This window comes from Myodes glareolus, chromosome 1 (assembly GCF_982192425.1).
Source record: "Myodes glareolus chromosome 1, mMyoGla1.1, whole genome shotgun sequence".
In the NCBI taxonomy this organism is placed as follows: Eukaryota; Metazoa; Chordata; class Mammalia; order Rodentia; family Cricetidae; genus Myodes; species Myodes glareolus.
This window is the reverse complement of record NC_142026.1, coordinates 11,727,428-11,744,219: the sequence shown is the minus strand read 5'-3', so window position 1 is coordinate 11,744,219 and position 16,792 is coordinate 11,727,428. Positions and strand designations below refer to the sequence as shown.

The 16,792-nt window shown below is 42.2% G+C and overlaps 1 protein-coding gene and 1 long non-coding RNA gene across 5 annotated transcripts in view; one reads left to right on the top strand and one right to left on the bottom strand.

Moving 5' to 3' along the window:
- Positions 1-7,244: 7,244 nt before the first annotated feature.
- LOC148123255 (uncharacterized) lies at positions 7,245-15,277 on the bottom strand. The gene is made up of 3 exons (XR_015737386.1): positions 14,519-15,277; positions 12,986-13,129; positions 7,245-12,141 (listed from the first exon to the last, which is right to left on the bottom strand). It is a non-coding gene; the product is annotated as an uncharacterized LOC148123255 (long non-coding RNA).
- The window catches only part of Erbb4 (erb-b2 receptor tyrosine kinase 4), a 1,041,831-nt gene continuing 1,038,533 nt past the window's right edge, over positions 13,495-16,792 (top strand). For 2 of the 4 annotated variants that reach the window (XM_085698741.2, XM_085698747.2), the window contains exon 1: positions 13,495-14,338. In XM_085698741.2, the coding sequence (XP_085554867.2) occupies positions 14,257-14,338 (82 nt within the window). In that variant the 5' untranslated portion in view covers positions 13,495-14,256. The remainder of the gene's footprint in view (positions 14,339-16,792) is intronic. The other 2 variants (XM_085698750.2, XM_085698751.2) reach the window with 1 other exon arrangement.

The window sequence follows — 16,792 nt, the reverse complement described above, 5'->3', positions numbered from 1 at the left end:
TGTAATTCTTTTCCTTTTACCAGTTCCTTCCAGAGCTCATCTCTTTCTACCCACCAATCTTTTTTGTTATTTTGCTATATTAAAAAGGAAATAACCCACCCAAACCAAACCAAAACAAAAAGAGCAAATACACAATTCAAATGAACAACAGCAAAAGTATGGAGTGTGTTTGTGTTGGCCAACTGCTTCCGAGGATGGGGCCTGCCTTGGAGTGTGACTGATAAACCCAGCATCAATCCATTGAAGAAAAACAACCTCTTTTCCCTCTCTCAGCAGCTATCAATAGAGGAGAGACTGATTCTCCTTCTCCACGTTGAGGCTTTGTCTTGAACTTGTGTCTGTGTTGTGTGTGCAGTCTGGCTTGCTGAGGGTTCCTATGTGCATCTGCTTTCTTGTGTCTGGAAAGCATTGTTTTCTTGGAATGTACCACCACCTCTGGCTCTTCCAAACTCTCCACCTCCTCTTCGTCAAAGATCCCAGGGTTGTGAGGTGAAGGGTATAATAAAGAAATCCCATTTTGTGCTGAGTGAATGCTACAGAACCTTTCAGTCTCCCCTTGCTGTCTAGTTGTGGGTCTCTGTTGATTACCTTTGGCTGAAATTCTCTGATTAAGGGTTAAATAATGCCCTGATCTATAGGCACAGAATATGTTATCAGTAATCATTTATTGCTAAGTTCATTTAGCAGAGCAATATTATTAGAGTTTCTCCTAAGGCTCGTGACTTATCTAGTCTTCGTTTCTAGGGCCCTTTTACGGCGTCAGATATGAGCTCCATCTCATGCAGTGTGCTTTAACTCTAATTTTAAAAAGGTTTTGGTTACTCCTATAAGACTGTGCCACTGCTGAACCAGGGAATACACCTTGCAGACAAGTTGTGATCAGGGCTTGCAGGGCTCATAACTGTGTGATACGCACAATTCTTTTTTGTCTCCAGCTTGTGCTGCACCTTCTATTACTACTAATGCAAGAGAGCAGGAGAGAAGTCTCTAGTTGTGCACCAGCAGGATTTCTTCATTTTTGATGATGATGATAACGATGATGATGATGATGATGATGATGATGATGATGTGTGTGTGTGTGTGTGTGTGTGTGTGTGTGTGTGTGTGTGTGTGTGTAATCTTCACAATTATCAGGTTGTGGAGGGTAACCAATACAATTGGCAATAGCCTGTAATGTTTGTGTGATTTCTTGGACTCCTTTGACGGATGACTCAAAAATATTTAACCCATTCCTGTAACCAAAGATAGAGTTTTTATTTTATAGTGTATGATCTCTAGTTGGGGATATTGTCTCTCCCTTTATAGGGTAGCTTCATTTAAACACATATGTGTGTATTTTAGGATGTTTCTACAGGAATAGATGAATATCTTTATAATGGAATTTCCAGCAATGGATGAGTACAGAGTGATACAGTTTGAAGAAGACAAGAACTTCCTAGCTCTGCTGGGAAGAACTTTTTTGGTCTATATTTATCAAATAATACGATCTTTTATTAGTAGATACTATATTGAACATGACCAGCTCCTTGTTTAGTTTCTGAACTGAATGGCTGAAAGAATGTTTTAAGAATTTCATTTGGCTTCTGGGGATGAATTTCATGATGCCAGTGATCTCACTGGAGATGGCTCAACGCTTTGGACTCTAGGATGTGGCCCAATATGACACGTCCACCTGTCCTGGGGTCATTATTCACTCTGTCAGGTCTTATATTTCATTCTGGAAATGAATGCTATTGTAGCTCCATAGTCAGCACTTTTGATTAGCGCCAAACATATATCCTATGAAGAAGTTTTACATTTTGACTGTTTCCCTTTAGTTTTCCCCCAGAAGTAATCGATCATTCTTATTGAAAAATAATTACCCAGATAGGAATCAAGGCTGTATGACAAGCCAGCATCCTGTTGGAACACTTTAATAACCATTCTCCAACTTAGTGAGTTTTGATCTGCACGTCGGTTCACTGATGCTTTCATGGATGGAAACAGCAGGTAATTTTTAATTAATGATAGAAGAGAAAGAAGAATGGAGATAGAAAACTAAAGCTAAAAAAGAAACAAAGAAAGAAACAAACAAAAGAATAGGAGAAGCCACCAACAACTCATCAATATGGAGTTAAACAGCAAAAACCCCAAAATCCCTGCAGCATGTCTAGGTGTGAAAGTCCTGTGTATGGGGTTCTTTACTCCCTGAACGCCTTAGTGTATTCTTCTCATACACTAAGGGAATAAGAGTTATGGCAACCATGTTACATATCTTCCATGAAACTTCACAAATCTAAATTTCTACAAATCTAAATGCTACAATTCTATTCTTGAGAAAATAAAATCAACCAAAAGTTTAAATAGAACTGGGGTTTGTGTGACAAAATACGGTTGAGTAAGCCATGAAGTTTGAGGAAAAGAGTATCAATTTAGTTACCTTTAAGCATCAACATTAATTTGTCCCCTGCTCCATGTATTTTATACCTTTATATACAGGCTATAACTTTTCTGTATCTTTTCCCTATACCACACAGAACCCTCCCTACCTTGTGAAGGTTCTGCTTAAATGCTACTGATTTCATTTGGTCAAGTTCCATCCCTCTAGCCCAAGTTTCCCATCATGGAGTTCCCCTTTTGAAAAGCCTGTATTCTTGACCAGAAAGATGACACAAAAGGAATAATTCAGGGTAAATCACAGTCAGAAACCAGGAAAATTATATTGCTGTTATTAGTAAATTTCATCTGTAAGTACACTCTGTAACACCGAAAAGAGAGTTTATTATGTATTGGATGCTTTCTATACGCCTGGCTCTTAAATATTTCTCAGTGGATTACTTCACTTAAAGCTTGGTACAGGTTTAGGAAAACAGATGCTATCGCCATTGCCTGTTTTCGTGTGCGGGAACAACGCACAGGCTGCATGAGAACCTTCCCTTAGGTCACCCAGCCGGGGAGAAGCAAAGCTAGCATCTGGACCAGAAAGCATGGGTGCAGAACTTGTCTTTCCTGCCACTCTAAGTCTAGGCATTTACTCTGGCCCAGTAACTGTGTTGGATGCCGAATGTTAATCTTAGAGAGGGCTGTGGACTTTCCCAAGTTCAGCTCACATGATTTATTGGCTTTGCCTGTAAGCAAGAAGCTGAGGCAGAGATGTGAACAGAATTCATTGCTATGTAACTTAATTGCCAAGCTGGTCCCCGAAATATCCTTTCTGGGGTACACACAGCTAGCAGCCATCAGTAGGGAGCCACCAGTGCACTGTTGTGCAAAGTGCATGCTAAGCATGAGTAACGTAGCTATCTTAAAGCTCTTTATTTGACCAGATGTTTTGTTTAACACAGAATTGGTGTCCAGTTCAATGCAGGGATTTTTTTTTTCCCTAGTATCACAGGCTACACCTAGTGGGGTCAGCAGGTGGATACACAGTAGACCTCTTAGGTACCCTAAATTGAAGTCATTAAGAAATGTTGGGGGAGATTGTCAGTATTTATTAGTTGTCAGAGCCAAATTTCATGACCTAGATTTGGTCCAGTGTTGCTTTGGAAACAGACGTTTGGTTTGTCCTTTCAAGCACACTCTTTTGCTTAGACTGCACACACCGCAAGCATTGAGACCTGTCCTCAGAAGTACTGGTGACACTTTTATCATGGAAAAAATATCTGGCCACTGGATGCCACTGTTGCTCAACCAGAAGTCAGAAACCCAAGGAGTCCTGTGGCAATGCAATACTGGCGGATTAAAAAGCCTTGCTGTTGTTATTGGCTGTGGACCTATGCTTTCAAACTATTTCTGTTGACGAATGTGTCCTGCCTGCAGGAGTTGCATTTAATTGCAAAGAGCAGTTAAAGTTGAGGGACGATGCAAATGCTTAGCAACTATGTTTTGGTTTACTTTACTTTCACATGCACTGTTAGACAAATACATCCCAACCCCCTGCTTAGTATACTGTAGCCGACAACCTCCATTAGTTCCCAGCTATTGCTGCAGAGGAGGACCATACACGGTGTCATGGCCTTAGGCTATCAGAAGGGCCTCTTCATCTTAACAAAGGCCCTGGGGTGAAAATACTTTGCATGAACAGACTCAGGCTCATATATTCAGATCCACTGACATCATCGCAGACGGAGAGCCCAGAGCAGCTTTCCCACACATCCTACACACAAATACATTTAAAATACCCTTATTGTATACCGTTTAAAACAATAAGAATTGTGTACTTTAAAATGTATCAAGGAAGATTTGGGAGAAAAACTCTGAGGTAATACATATACATGAGTAAAATAAACCCCTAATTGCTTTGTCTGACAAATATACATAGCAAACACTTCTGGTTAATGTATAGTGAAGGTCATGGATGCAGGAACCCGCTTTGATATCTTTGTCTTTGTGGGATGCGTGCCTTCCAATTTTGAAGGTATACTAGATAGTACAATTAATCACTGTGTATAGTCCTTGTTGAAATATTTGAAAGTATTCATTCTATTTTATCAGCTACTTAATTCTATTTATTTGGCTAAACCCAAAAAAATGCCAATTTTACAATATTTGCAAATGTCTATCTCGCATTTGGGAAACAGGAGATCTTTACTGGAATAAATGTGAAAGTATAAGAATTTGCATACATGCATAAGTGGGGTCACTGACCTAAGCATCTTTTCTTCTTACGGTTTAAAAATAAAATGCCCTTACAACTTGTCTTTGTGCTAGCTTTGTAGTTAGCATTTTGCTGTCATTAAGATTTGCTAGCCTCATAGAGTCTAGTGAAATGCTGTATTAAAATATTTAATCTGAAGCCATGCTAAATGAAAATTTATATTTTTACATTCTACTTTGTTTTGTGGAAAAAGAACTAATTAATTTCTCTCTATAATATAAATATTTTGGGGTGGGGGAGTATGTGAAAGTTAAAAGGAAGGGATTATATGCCTGAAGTAACCTTTGCACTGGAATTTTAAAAATTTGTCCTACTAATCTTAAAGACAAGAATGTGAGATATTAATAATTTTAGGTGGTACAGTAGAGATACTGAAAAGCAAATTTGGGTGAAAGCATATGTGTACATGCTTTCATAGGTTAGTAATAAACAAATATTCATTTCCCAGCAAACTAAAGTTATACTGCGTTGTAATCTTGTCAAAACATATTTAGAATTATCTTTTGGATTTAAAAAAAATTACCAATGATTCATTCTCTTTAAAAGTTGTTTTCTGAGATCTGTGTTGCAGAAGACCTGCTGACATTACTAAGTATGATACTCTGCAGAGACTGAGGACATCTAGGGATGTCATTCTCAGCCTGTTGCATGGTATGTGCTCCAGTGTGGCCAAGAGTCCCGGAATGGATTGGTAAGTGAATGCAGGGTGACAAGTGGTCATTTCATTTGTCTAAAGTATTCATTTAGCAAAGTCGCATTAAGCCGGATGAAGCAGACCTCTTGTGCTTTCCCATTCTAACAGACAGCAATAAATTATCACAATTGTTTTATTTTCTTCCACTATTTGATTAGACAAAGAACATTTTTCTTTCTCTATCAATGTTAGCTTAAATAACTGCTTAGAAAGCACATGGAGGCAGCAAGTATGCCTTATCTAAAATAAAAGTTAGTACTTTATATTGTGATAATATCTGTTAATGAAATGGTCCTTGAAATATAGATAAGAGCACATGCTTTTTAATGGCAGTTTATATAGTTTAAGAAACTATTATAAAGAGATATGCAAGGGAAGAAATCTTTATATAACAGTTTACACAGAGAACTAAAAAATGTTTATTAATTTGTTTTACTATTTTTATATGTATATATGTTTGTGGTATGCACGCATACAAGCATACATGTTCCGATGTGGGTGGGTGCACAAGTCGGTGTGGGTGCACTGCATGTGTGCATGTGCGTGGAGAGGTCAGGGATTGACTATGGGAATTTTCCTTGTTTCCTGTCTGCCTTATACAAAGAGATAACACTTAATCGCCAGGCACTGGTGTCACACTCCTTTAACTCCAGCATTCGGGAGGCAGAGGCAGGAGAAGCTTTGTGAGTTTGAGACCAGCCTGGCCTACAAGAGCTAGTTCCAGAACAGATCCCAAATCTCCAGAGCCGCCCTGTCTCAAAAATCTAAAAACAAGCAAACAAATAACACTTAAACTCAGATCCCCTTCCTTTGGCCAAATTCAGTTAGGAACACTGTCACACACAACCAACACTTATTGGTGTAGATGATCTAAACCCCGGTTTTCACACTGAGCCAATTCTCTGGCCCTAATTGGTTTTATCTTCAATGTAAGTTATCTTTATTATGAAAGGTTAGAAATGAACAATATATTGCATGATATTAAACACTGCTAAAAGATACAACAAACGTTGAGCTGTTAGAGAAGGCTGTTTATTGGTTCCCAGCTGCTTAGCCCCCAATTAATCACACAGAAACTGTATTCATTAAATCACTGCTTGGCCCATTCGCTCTAGCTTCTTATTGGCTAACTCTTACATATTAATTTAACCCATCTTCATTAATCTGTGCATCACCACGAGGTTGTGGCCTACCAGCAAAGTTTGAGCATACATTGGAATATCACTATGTTCTTAACATAAAAAGTTGTCCCAATTATAAGTAGGTAGAATAAAATCATCTCCCTTATTTAATATAGTTTTACTATTTTCTTTAAAATTATTTTTTTACAAGTGTAGCTGTCTTCACATCAGACTTAAAATTTCATCCCACTTTACCTTTGTTTTTCTTAATTAAATTAAACTAGTTGGTGCCATTTTCTCCCACAGAGTTCAGTATTATGAACTACTGTATATTTTGTAGTAGTATGACATGTTTTGTTGATACACTAGCCTGTTGCTAAAGTGTTTGTTGTATCTGTAATTATAAAAATGATAGATCATTGTATGTATTGGGGGAATTATGTATATTCTCATATACATGTATAGTAAATAATGATCAAATCATAACTTCATATTTATTAACAGCATTTATCACTTAGTTGTTTTGAGAATAATATTGTTTTATACAATGGCTGAATCAATCCACTTTCCTACCAGAAGTATGTAAGATTGTGTCTTTCCCCTCAGCCTTGTTATCATCTACTTCTACTCTTCAATTTATTAGACTTGCTTTGTCTCCTTTATTTTTCTCTTTATTTTTTTCTTTTAAAACAATACCTATTATACCCAGTAAAACACGCGTTATAGTGACTTAAAATGCTATACACTGTGATTTGATACATAAATATGTCATGATTACACACATATTCAGCAATTATATTTTCTTCAGACGTCTTTATTAAGATCATTCATCTACATTTAAATCAGATTATTATCAATAGCATTGTTGCTATCATTAGTGGATATATAATTGATTATCTTTATCTTTTGTATTTTAAATCCTTGTCATATAGGGATTTTTACAAACATCCCCCATTGGGTCCTCCACACCCTACTGGATCTCTCTTCGGCTGTACAGGAACATTTTAATTTGGGATAAATCCACTTGTCTGTTTATTCTTGGCTCACACTGATGTCCTGAAATATTCTCCAGATGTGTTCTAGTTGTTTCATGTTTCCATTTATGCTTTTTCACTTATTTTGGTTGCTGTAGGTCTTTTGTGTTTTTGTATACATATATTCAATTTTCTAGAACTAGTTATTAAAAAGGTATGTTTTCCTAATACATTTTTTTATTTTTATGCCAGTATTGGTGCTTAGAGTTGAATGTGGATCAAAATACAGCCACAGCTATAATTTTTAAACTATATTCTAAGATAGCAAAGATAACCTGACTAGTGTTTATCTCTTTAATGGCCAATCTCTTTTACAGAGAAAGCATTTGTCCATCTATCAACATACATTAACACTGTCCTTCTGATGAAAACACATAAACACCATCATGGATCCTTTTCTGAATGTGATCAATGTAGGTTTAGACATATATTTCGTTAATGTCTTATTCCACCTTGTGAGTCTCAATAGTCTCTATGGTTTCTCTTATGGGACCATCACAGTCGTAAATAGAGTATTAAACACTTGGATAAGGAATGCTCTCTGAGATGCAAACTCCAAGGAAGCAGGGGATTGTGTCTCAGTTGAAGCTAGGAAAAAGGAATGATTCTGTCAGATATCTTGAACCTCATGATGTTTTTGGAGAAAGGAAAAATTTTTAGGAGTCGGGGAAGAGATGCTTGAAGAACTGGAGCATAGGAGAGGAAGTGGGGCTAGCCTGGGAGGAACAGGAAAGTTTTGTAGCACTGAAGAAAGAAGACTCAGATTTATGAGCTGTTATAACTATTAGAACCTCTTTCTGAATCTTTGAAGGTTTATCCATCCGTATAGAAAGGAGATGGAACTATGTGGATCGTAAATGATGACTTCAGCTGTCTATTGAGTGGGAGTTCAAGAAAAATTCTAAGAGTTCTCTGTGACTGTGCACCCATTTAGGGTGCATGACAAATATAATTTTTCTTTTGAGAAATCCGTGAATTAACTGTAACATGATTAGACTGTCTTTGAAGTAAAAAAAAAATACAGATAGAGCAGGAATGTAAGAAATATATACATGACACAAAAACATAGTTTAATAAAATACTGTAGAGTTGATCTACAAAAAAAGTTTTAACTAGGAAATTCATCTTTGCCTAACATTTTGTAAAAAGCTGTATACAGCTGGAATTGCTTTGCAATTTTTAATACAAGCTATAAATGTCTTTTAAAATTTGGGCAGATGCTGATGAACAGACATAAAAGCAATGGAGATTTGATTTATCTGTGTTCAGTCATTCCTCCCTACTGCTTAAAAAAATTGAGGATTGATGATTCACATAGAAGGAAAATAATATCAACCCAAAGCAAAATATTCTTGGGGAGAGTCTTTTCAGATGCTAACTTAAACCTAGCAGAAAGATTTCCTAGTTAATTTAGGCTCATATATTTTTTAAAAACATTTGAATTTTAAGAGTTTTCATTTTGTTATCGAAAGAGAATATCTGTTAACTTAGTACTCTGTGAACTCGAATGAATAGTAATGTGTTATTTCACATGCTAAGTAAACCAACCAAATAAAACCATCCAACGTGGTGCCTGTTTTCTGGTTTGTTGTAGCAATACTGACTACAATTTTTTTTTTCACTATCTCTCCTTTCCAATAAGAACAGTACGAGTCAAAATAATTGTACCCCTATTTACGTATTTCCAGAAGTTCACGTTTGTTCTCCAGTTTCACACATATAGAAGTGTTGAAGTCTTTAATCAATGAGATATTTGTAGGTGAAAACTGGAGGAGGCAACGAGGTCATCAGGGAAGAGCACTCCAGAGTGGGATCACTTCCTTTGTGAGGGTGCCATGGCCCCCTTCTCTCTTCCCTGTAAGGAGTCATAAAGGAACTCTATCTGTATGCCAGAAGAGGCTTCTCAACAGCACCAACTCAGTAACTTGATCTTGGACTCCCACAGTTTCAAACCTGAGAAATAAACGTTAGCTAGAAAACCTACTCCATGGCATCGGTCAGAACAGTTTAGGATTAAATACAGCAGTGGAAGATGTGTCTGCGCAAGATGGAGAAGCTGGCGAGCGCCGAGTGAGGGAAGCAATGTGGGATGCCAGCACGATTTTGGACACAGGGATATTTTAACTTACTCTCAGGGAGTGGATGATAAATGGAAATATCTAAGATTTAGGATATCATTACCCATTTTTTAAAAGATACGGCAGTGGACACAAGTTAATGAAGTGAATTATTTGAGCTCATAAAATAACTTAGATAATGACAGGCAGAAGACAAAATTAAAATCCTAAACATTATGTTCAAATAATCAGGAGAAGACAATTGATTCATACTATAAGTCTCACTTCCTTATTTGACTTCAATTTGTATTTATGACCAATGGGCGAAAATATTTATTTATTTTCCGTTTTTGGTTTTTTGAGACAGGGTTTCTTCATGTAGCTTTGGAGCCTGTCCTGGAACTAGCTCTTGTAGACCAGGCAGGCCTCAAACTCACAGAGATCCACCTGCCTCTGCCTCGTCAGTGCTGGGATTAAAGGCCTGCGACGAGGTTGGAAGGTAGTGTCAAAGATTATATTAGGCCATGTCTATTGCTGTGACAAAATATCTTAGCAAGTCAAATGAAAAGTAATGGTGCATGTTGGCTCATGGTTTTAGATATATCTGCTTATGATATGGACCTTGAGACGGGGGTATGTAGTAAAACCCAGCCACTCTCCCCTATGTCACTCAGGAAGCAAAAGAGAAAAAACTCAAGGAATAGATATGCCTTCAAAGGCATAGCGCATCTCCCCTCATTGCCCTAGCGATGGACTTCATTAACCAAGGGCCCACCTTTGTATGTCTCAAGTCAATATCATTACTGTCCTTGTTATCTAGTTATTTCTCAATAGTACTGCTGGCTGAGGGGGTGGAGGAGGGGAGGTAAACCTGCAATATTTGGGTCTTTTGAGGTGACTCTTCATAATCAAACCATAATGGGATCTTAATTCCACATGCTAGTCCTTCTATAACTAGCAGCATTGAGTCATCCATGAAAGGGCAAGGGATATGGCAAAATATCGAGAAATGACAGTCGGTGTTGGGAATATGGCTTCATTCAAGAGAAGTAATGAGAAGATAGAGCAGAAAACTGAGCGTAGCCCGTGTGAAAACACCCTTTTTAAGGAGAATGTGGACCTGCACAATCTCATTCAAGTTACAAAGTTTTTTCCCACTCATTCCGTACAGTTCTAGTGTCAGATAACAAAATGAAAACTGAATAGCTTAATGAAAGCACTACAAGGAGAGCTTGAATACTCTCCAGACCCATCTGCACTTATGTTCCTTTCGAATGACAGTTTCATTCTTTCTCATTGCACAGACACACTGAATGTGAACCTTTTCTTTCCGAGGAGCAAAAATCCCATGGAAGAGACTTGGTGGAAAGGACCATCTCCCATCTATTCAATAGTGACTGAGGCCTTTTTGTTTGTTTCATGCGTCTGACTTATAACCACTAGAATATTGCAAAATGGGTGCATTTCCAGAATCAGAACATAAGAACTGAGGAAAGGGGTAGTCAGCAAATCATTCCAGTTCCTTGTCTGGAGTTTGCTAAATAACAAGTGAATTAGGTCCCCCCACCCCCGGTTTTAAGTCTCAGCAACACATTTTAGTCTACTGATAAGATTTTATTAATACGTCACACAGGAAAGTGGGAAAACACAGAGATCTATTTCTGCCTCTGGCAATTCAGATAGCATGTCCTTCCCATACCAGGTAGAAAATGTTCTCTGTGATAGTGTTCCCCCTTCTGCTGACTTAGCAGGCATGGGAAGCTGAAGAGAGCAGACATATAAATCCCCAATTCTTGGGTATGTTTTCCTCATTGTTATGGCCCGTTCTCTCTACATCTGTTTCCGATATAGCATTGACCTCTGCTAGGCTCTGAAACAGGACAATAGTCACTGCTCACTATGGCATACTTCTGTAAGTCACAACTTTCATGTCCATTTCAGAGGTTTGAAAGATGTTGTTTGAGTGGCCAGGTCTCTTTCAGTGTTTCACTAACTCAGAACTGGAAAACTAAGGGTCAAGACAAACTGAACTGAGATTTAGATGCAAATTGTGAGTGTACTGACCACTTAATTGGTGGAAATAGTGTATGACCTCTACAGAGATAGTAAGACCTATGGATTGTAACTAAACTGTCCTTTGGTCAAGAATTATTCGATAAAACATGGTAGAAGCTGGACCATATCTAAGGGTCCTGCTACAGATGGGCAGTAATGGCAGTATGAGGAGTTTTTACTTTCCAGTACTGAGAGTTGAATCTAGGGTTTCACACAAACCTTAAAGATCAGTGCAGACAAAAACATCACCATAACTGGTAAAACTAGACAACAACTTGAAATCCATCTAATCTTTTTCACATAATCGGAGCTACAATGTAACTATTATAATTTGTTTACGTATACAAAATAACTGTCACCAGAAACAGGACTCTAACAAAATGTAGAAGATTGAACTCCCTCCAGTCCCCTAGAAGTAGCTTGTGTTTGGTCATTTAAATTGCTATTGTGGCGACAGATGTAAAAGTAAGCAGGTTTTCTAGAGAAGAGTTACCCAAAGGTAATCATAAGCTGATGAAGACAAGCAAGCCGGCTTGAGAATGCCCTGAATGAAAGGAAAGAAATCTGAGTCAGAAGGCGATGAAGAAGGAAGCAGAAGTAACTCCCCAGCCCTGTGTGTGCACCTCTGCAGCCAGTGACGTTCTAGACAAGTCTCCATCTCTTGCTCTGGGCTTCATTTTTCCCTGCCCTATGCTACCTCTGGGTAAAAAGCACGTTCAGCTTGTTGACCTGCAGTGGGCCTGTTACATGCAGTGGGTCCAAGGAAACCATCTGAGCTTCAGCCTTCTGTTATTGCCGCTTGCAGCTGCTTGGAAATTCTTAAGGGATGGGCTCACAGGCAGGAGATGTGGGAGATCAGTAGTGGTGCTTGAGGCACCAGGGTGGTTGGGTTTTAAAGCACCCTTGATATTCCCTATTTATTTATTCGCTGCTTATAGAGATGGCAAAGAAATTGCCTACGTAGAATCATACCCTCACACATAGCAAAGCTGTAACCCCGGGCTCTCAAGGGCTGCGGCCCAGGCTCAGAGCGGTTTAGAACTGTGACCCTGCAGTCCACAGCAGCGCCTTCCAGGGCATTTTAGGCTTAGAGAAACTAGTCTCACAGCTATCATCGACGCAGAGTAAATCACATACTCTGCAAAGTGAGAGCAGGGACAAGGCCTCAAACTGGCTGTGCTATGGACTAAGCCTAATGTTTTGAGTCCTGTGGTTACGACCTGACCTCCCAAACTCCTTCACAGTGCACCGCGTAGGCTTGATATAGTTCGCATAATTTCAGAATAGAAGCATGCGGTTTTACAAATACGGAATTTTAGTTCTGCATAGCGTCATCTTCGGAAGGTGGGAGAAATGGCACTTTTGGAAAAGGAAATATTTCAGCTTACCTGCGAGGCTGCTGGTTACCTACAATATCCATTTTAAATTACTAAGCATGGAACGTAATGGGGTTCTGGAGAGGAACCAAGATACTTTGTCCAAAGCAACGTCAACTTTGTATTTCCAGAAAAGTCCTGTGTATGGGCTGACACCTAGGAGCAATAATGAAAAAGGTATTTTCTTGTATCAAATAAATAAATAAATAAATACATAAAATTCTTCGACCGGCATTGCCTCCGGGGTACTGATTACTCCTCGGGCCAGCTGTCCCGGGCCTCTGCTAGGGCAGCCGCAAGGGGAGCGTTTCATACAGTGAATCCACTGAATCTTTCAGATTTCTCTTCCCCCAAACCACCAGGCAGCTCCCTCTGCCTGACAGGTGTTTTCCCAACTCTAAAGGCCAAGGATTTTGGGGAGTGTCTGAGCCAATAAGATTTCTTCTTGGGGGGGAGGGCGTGGCTACGTGGTCAGAGCAGGGGCGGGGCTTGTGCAGCTGAGGAGAGCCCAGCTGGTTGCGTGGAGGGTTGTTTGATTCCCACCCCCTCTTCTTTCTTTTTTCCCTCTTTTTTTTTTCTTTCTCCCCGAGTCTTATTAATTTCTCTGTAGGGCTGCGGCTGGAGACCGTGGGGGCGTTGGAAATGACGCTCGGAGCTTTAATTACCGCAATGGCTGGACAAGTGTGAGGAAAACTGACAGGGGGGAAAAAGGGGGACAGGATCGAGGAGAAGCAAAGAAGCACCCCCATCCCTTCTTTTCCCTCCAGATTTGGACAGGAGGTGCAAGGAAACTGGAGAGAGAGCTGAACATAGCCCGGCTTTGGGGAGAGAGGCCGGAACCCTGCCGCCTCTTTGCAATCAACTTTTTTTGGAAGCCTTTTTTTTCCCCCTCTTTCTTTTTATTGTTGACCAACCAGTGAGAGAGGGGGAGCGAGCGAGCGAGAAAGTGAGGAGGGAGCGAGCGAGCGGAGGATCACTCGGGGAAATAGCTGTACAGTCCTGCCTGGAGAACCAGCCACACAGCACAGTCGCGCTCACTCCCACCGGCGCGCACTCTCCCGCGGTCCCTCGCCGGGTCCCCGGGTCATCGGGCCCTGGAATCCACCGGCGCCGACTGACTCCTTCGCCAACCCCGGGAGCCCGTGCACCGAGCGCGCCGCGCCCGCCCCCCTCGCGCCCCCCACGCGCTCCCGGCTGAGGGGGAAAAGCTCCTCCGCGTGCCCGCAAGGGGCTATGCCATTTGGACATGTAATTGTCTGCGCGGGATCTGAGACTTGCCCAAAATGAAGCTGGCGACGGGACTGTGGGTCTGGGGGAGCCTTCTGGTGGCAACGGGGACCGTCCAGCCCAGCGCTTCGCAGTCAGGTGGGTCGCGCGGTCTGGTCTCGCTGTTCCCTCTCGCGCCCCAGCTGTTGAACCCGCCACCGCCTCGGGTGGCTCCCTTCTCCTTCTCGGCCCCATGTCACCCACTGGCTTCCAGGCTCGAGGGACCAGAGGGACCGCGGCTTCTGGTTTGGGTCGCCCCTCGCTCCAACCCAAACTTACCTTTATGTGTGTGCGTGCATGTGCTTTTATTGATGCTGCAGATGAGTCCGCTTTCCTGCCTTCCCCGGTATTATTTTACACCCCTCCTCCTTCTTTAGCCCCCTTCTTTCTTTCTCGCGCGTTTTCTGGGAGCCTAAGCGGGATCGCTTCTGGTGGCGCCCGTTGTTCGGGACGTGGGAGACAGGAGCTGGTCAGCGGAGGTTCCTTCCTCCTCAGGCTGGGCAGAGGGAAAAAAAAGAAAAAGAAAAAGAAGAAGAAAAAAAAACCCAAACAAATCCAAACCCAGATAGAATTGCTGCACCTCTTCGGCCACAGAGATGTCTCTAGGCTGCTCCTGCCCAGCCTTCCTGGGGTGCAGGGCTGCAGCGGGTGGAGCGCGGGCCGGGAGCCTGGCTTGGCACCTGAGCGTGCTTGCGTGCAGCGGCCAGCCCGAATCTCCCATACCCGGCGGGGTCACCCGGGACGCGGAACCCGGCCCTGGCAGCTGGAGCGCAACTGATGCGCGCCTAGGCCAGCAGCCGGGGTCACTGTTGATATCCAGGAGCTGTCTTGTAATTGACTTTGGGGGCGTTTGCTCTCTCCTGCCTGCAGGATTTCCTAAAAAAAAAATGCCTTGTAGACCGAGCACAGAGCCCGACCTTCCCGCCAGGTTCAGGGCTTGCTCCCGGAAGAGTTCTAACTTGAGGTTGGCCTGAGTCCCTCCAACTTCTGTTTACTGCCCGGCGGGGCTGCTGAGTCCACGGGTGGCGCTCAATGACTTAGTCCGCGGCGGGCGCCGTAGCTGCGCCCCGAGATCGGCCGCTGTTGGCGGACCGCTCGAGCCCCAGGTATTTGGACAGAAAAAAAGGACTAATTGAGCCCAAGAGGTAGCGCAGTGTCACTGGCATGCCGGGGCGCCCACGGCCAATGACAGCAGCTCCGGTGCCATGGAGCTCAAAGTTTTTTTTTTTTTGTTTTTTGTTTTTTTTGACACTTGGGAGTTTCCCCGGGATAAGAGGAGGGGACAGGAAGGGAGCAAGGAGAACCGGTGTGTCTGACGCGACCAAAAGGGCTGACAAGAAGGCTTTTGGAGAGGCAGAGAGATTTCCGGAACCTTCCGGGGCTGGTGGCAGGAGCGTGGGAGTCAGCTTGAAGAGATAAAGCATTCAGGAGTGGTAACAGGGAGAGCTTTAGGTCCCCAGAGGGTGTCCTTCTGACCTCACCGAGAAAGCAGCAGCTAGCTAGTTTTCCCGCTCCGCCCGCCCTCCCCGCCTCCTCCTCCTCCTCTTTGCCTAGTAAATAACAAGTTACAGTCTTAGAGCCGTTCAAAATGACCTTCGAAAGGCACATGTGCGCCATTTGTGCTGGCCCTTTGCACACTCCCAGTGACTCCGAAGTTCTTCGTGCATACCAGATAAGGTGCTCCAGCCACCTCTGGAATCATAGCAGCAAGGATTTGGGATTCCAGGCGGCCGCCTAGATACATGCTTTTCCTAGCTCCCCACTCGGAGCCCTTCGCCTTTCCCCTCAATGGGCTGATTATGCACATTGACCCATTCAAAAACACTTGCTACTGTCACGCAGGCTTAGCCGAGAGGAATTTCTATCAGGACACCCTACCAGGGGGCTGTCTGGCGTAGCCTGGGCCGCTGGGGGATCCCCGCTTCGAGTCCGCAGCAATTTAGTATTAACTATGCAGTTCCTGGTAGTGCTATGCCGAAAAGCCCTTTTCAAAATTTAGGGCAAGGAATGTAATCCAAATTAGTTCTGCAGCTGTCTCCTTCCACATCTCAGACGACACCAGCTCGCGCCCTAGCTCTGCTCTGCTCTTTTCCCTGGACGAATTGTTAGACCCACAAGTGAGCCCATTTAGAAGCACGAGGATTAGCGTGCCATTGTTGTTCCGTGTATGACTCTGTACTTGAAATTCTGGGGGCACAAAAGAGAGCCTCACTTGTTCAAAACACAGTGATCTAGATGAAAGGGCCGCACAAAGAAAGGCTCTTGGGTGCATCCCTGGTATAATTGCAACAAGCATACTTGGGTGATCTATTGGAAACTGTCAGTGCCTCCAGGGACTTTTTTTTCCAGGCGCCCCACCGCACCTGGCAGAGAAAGTTCAGCTGGTTTTAATGTAGTGCTCTTATAAAACACGTAGCTGTCTGGGGAAAGTGAGCCTCGGTGTTTGCGGCGGTGCTGTGTATGTGTGTGACTGTCTATTCAAGTAAATACATACTGCGCGTTTCCTCTCGCGCGGTTAGCAGTCAGTAGCAGTTTGGAGGAGTTTGTTTTGGT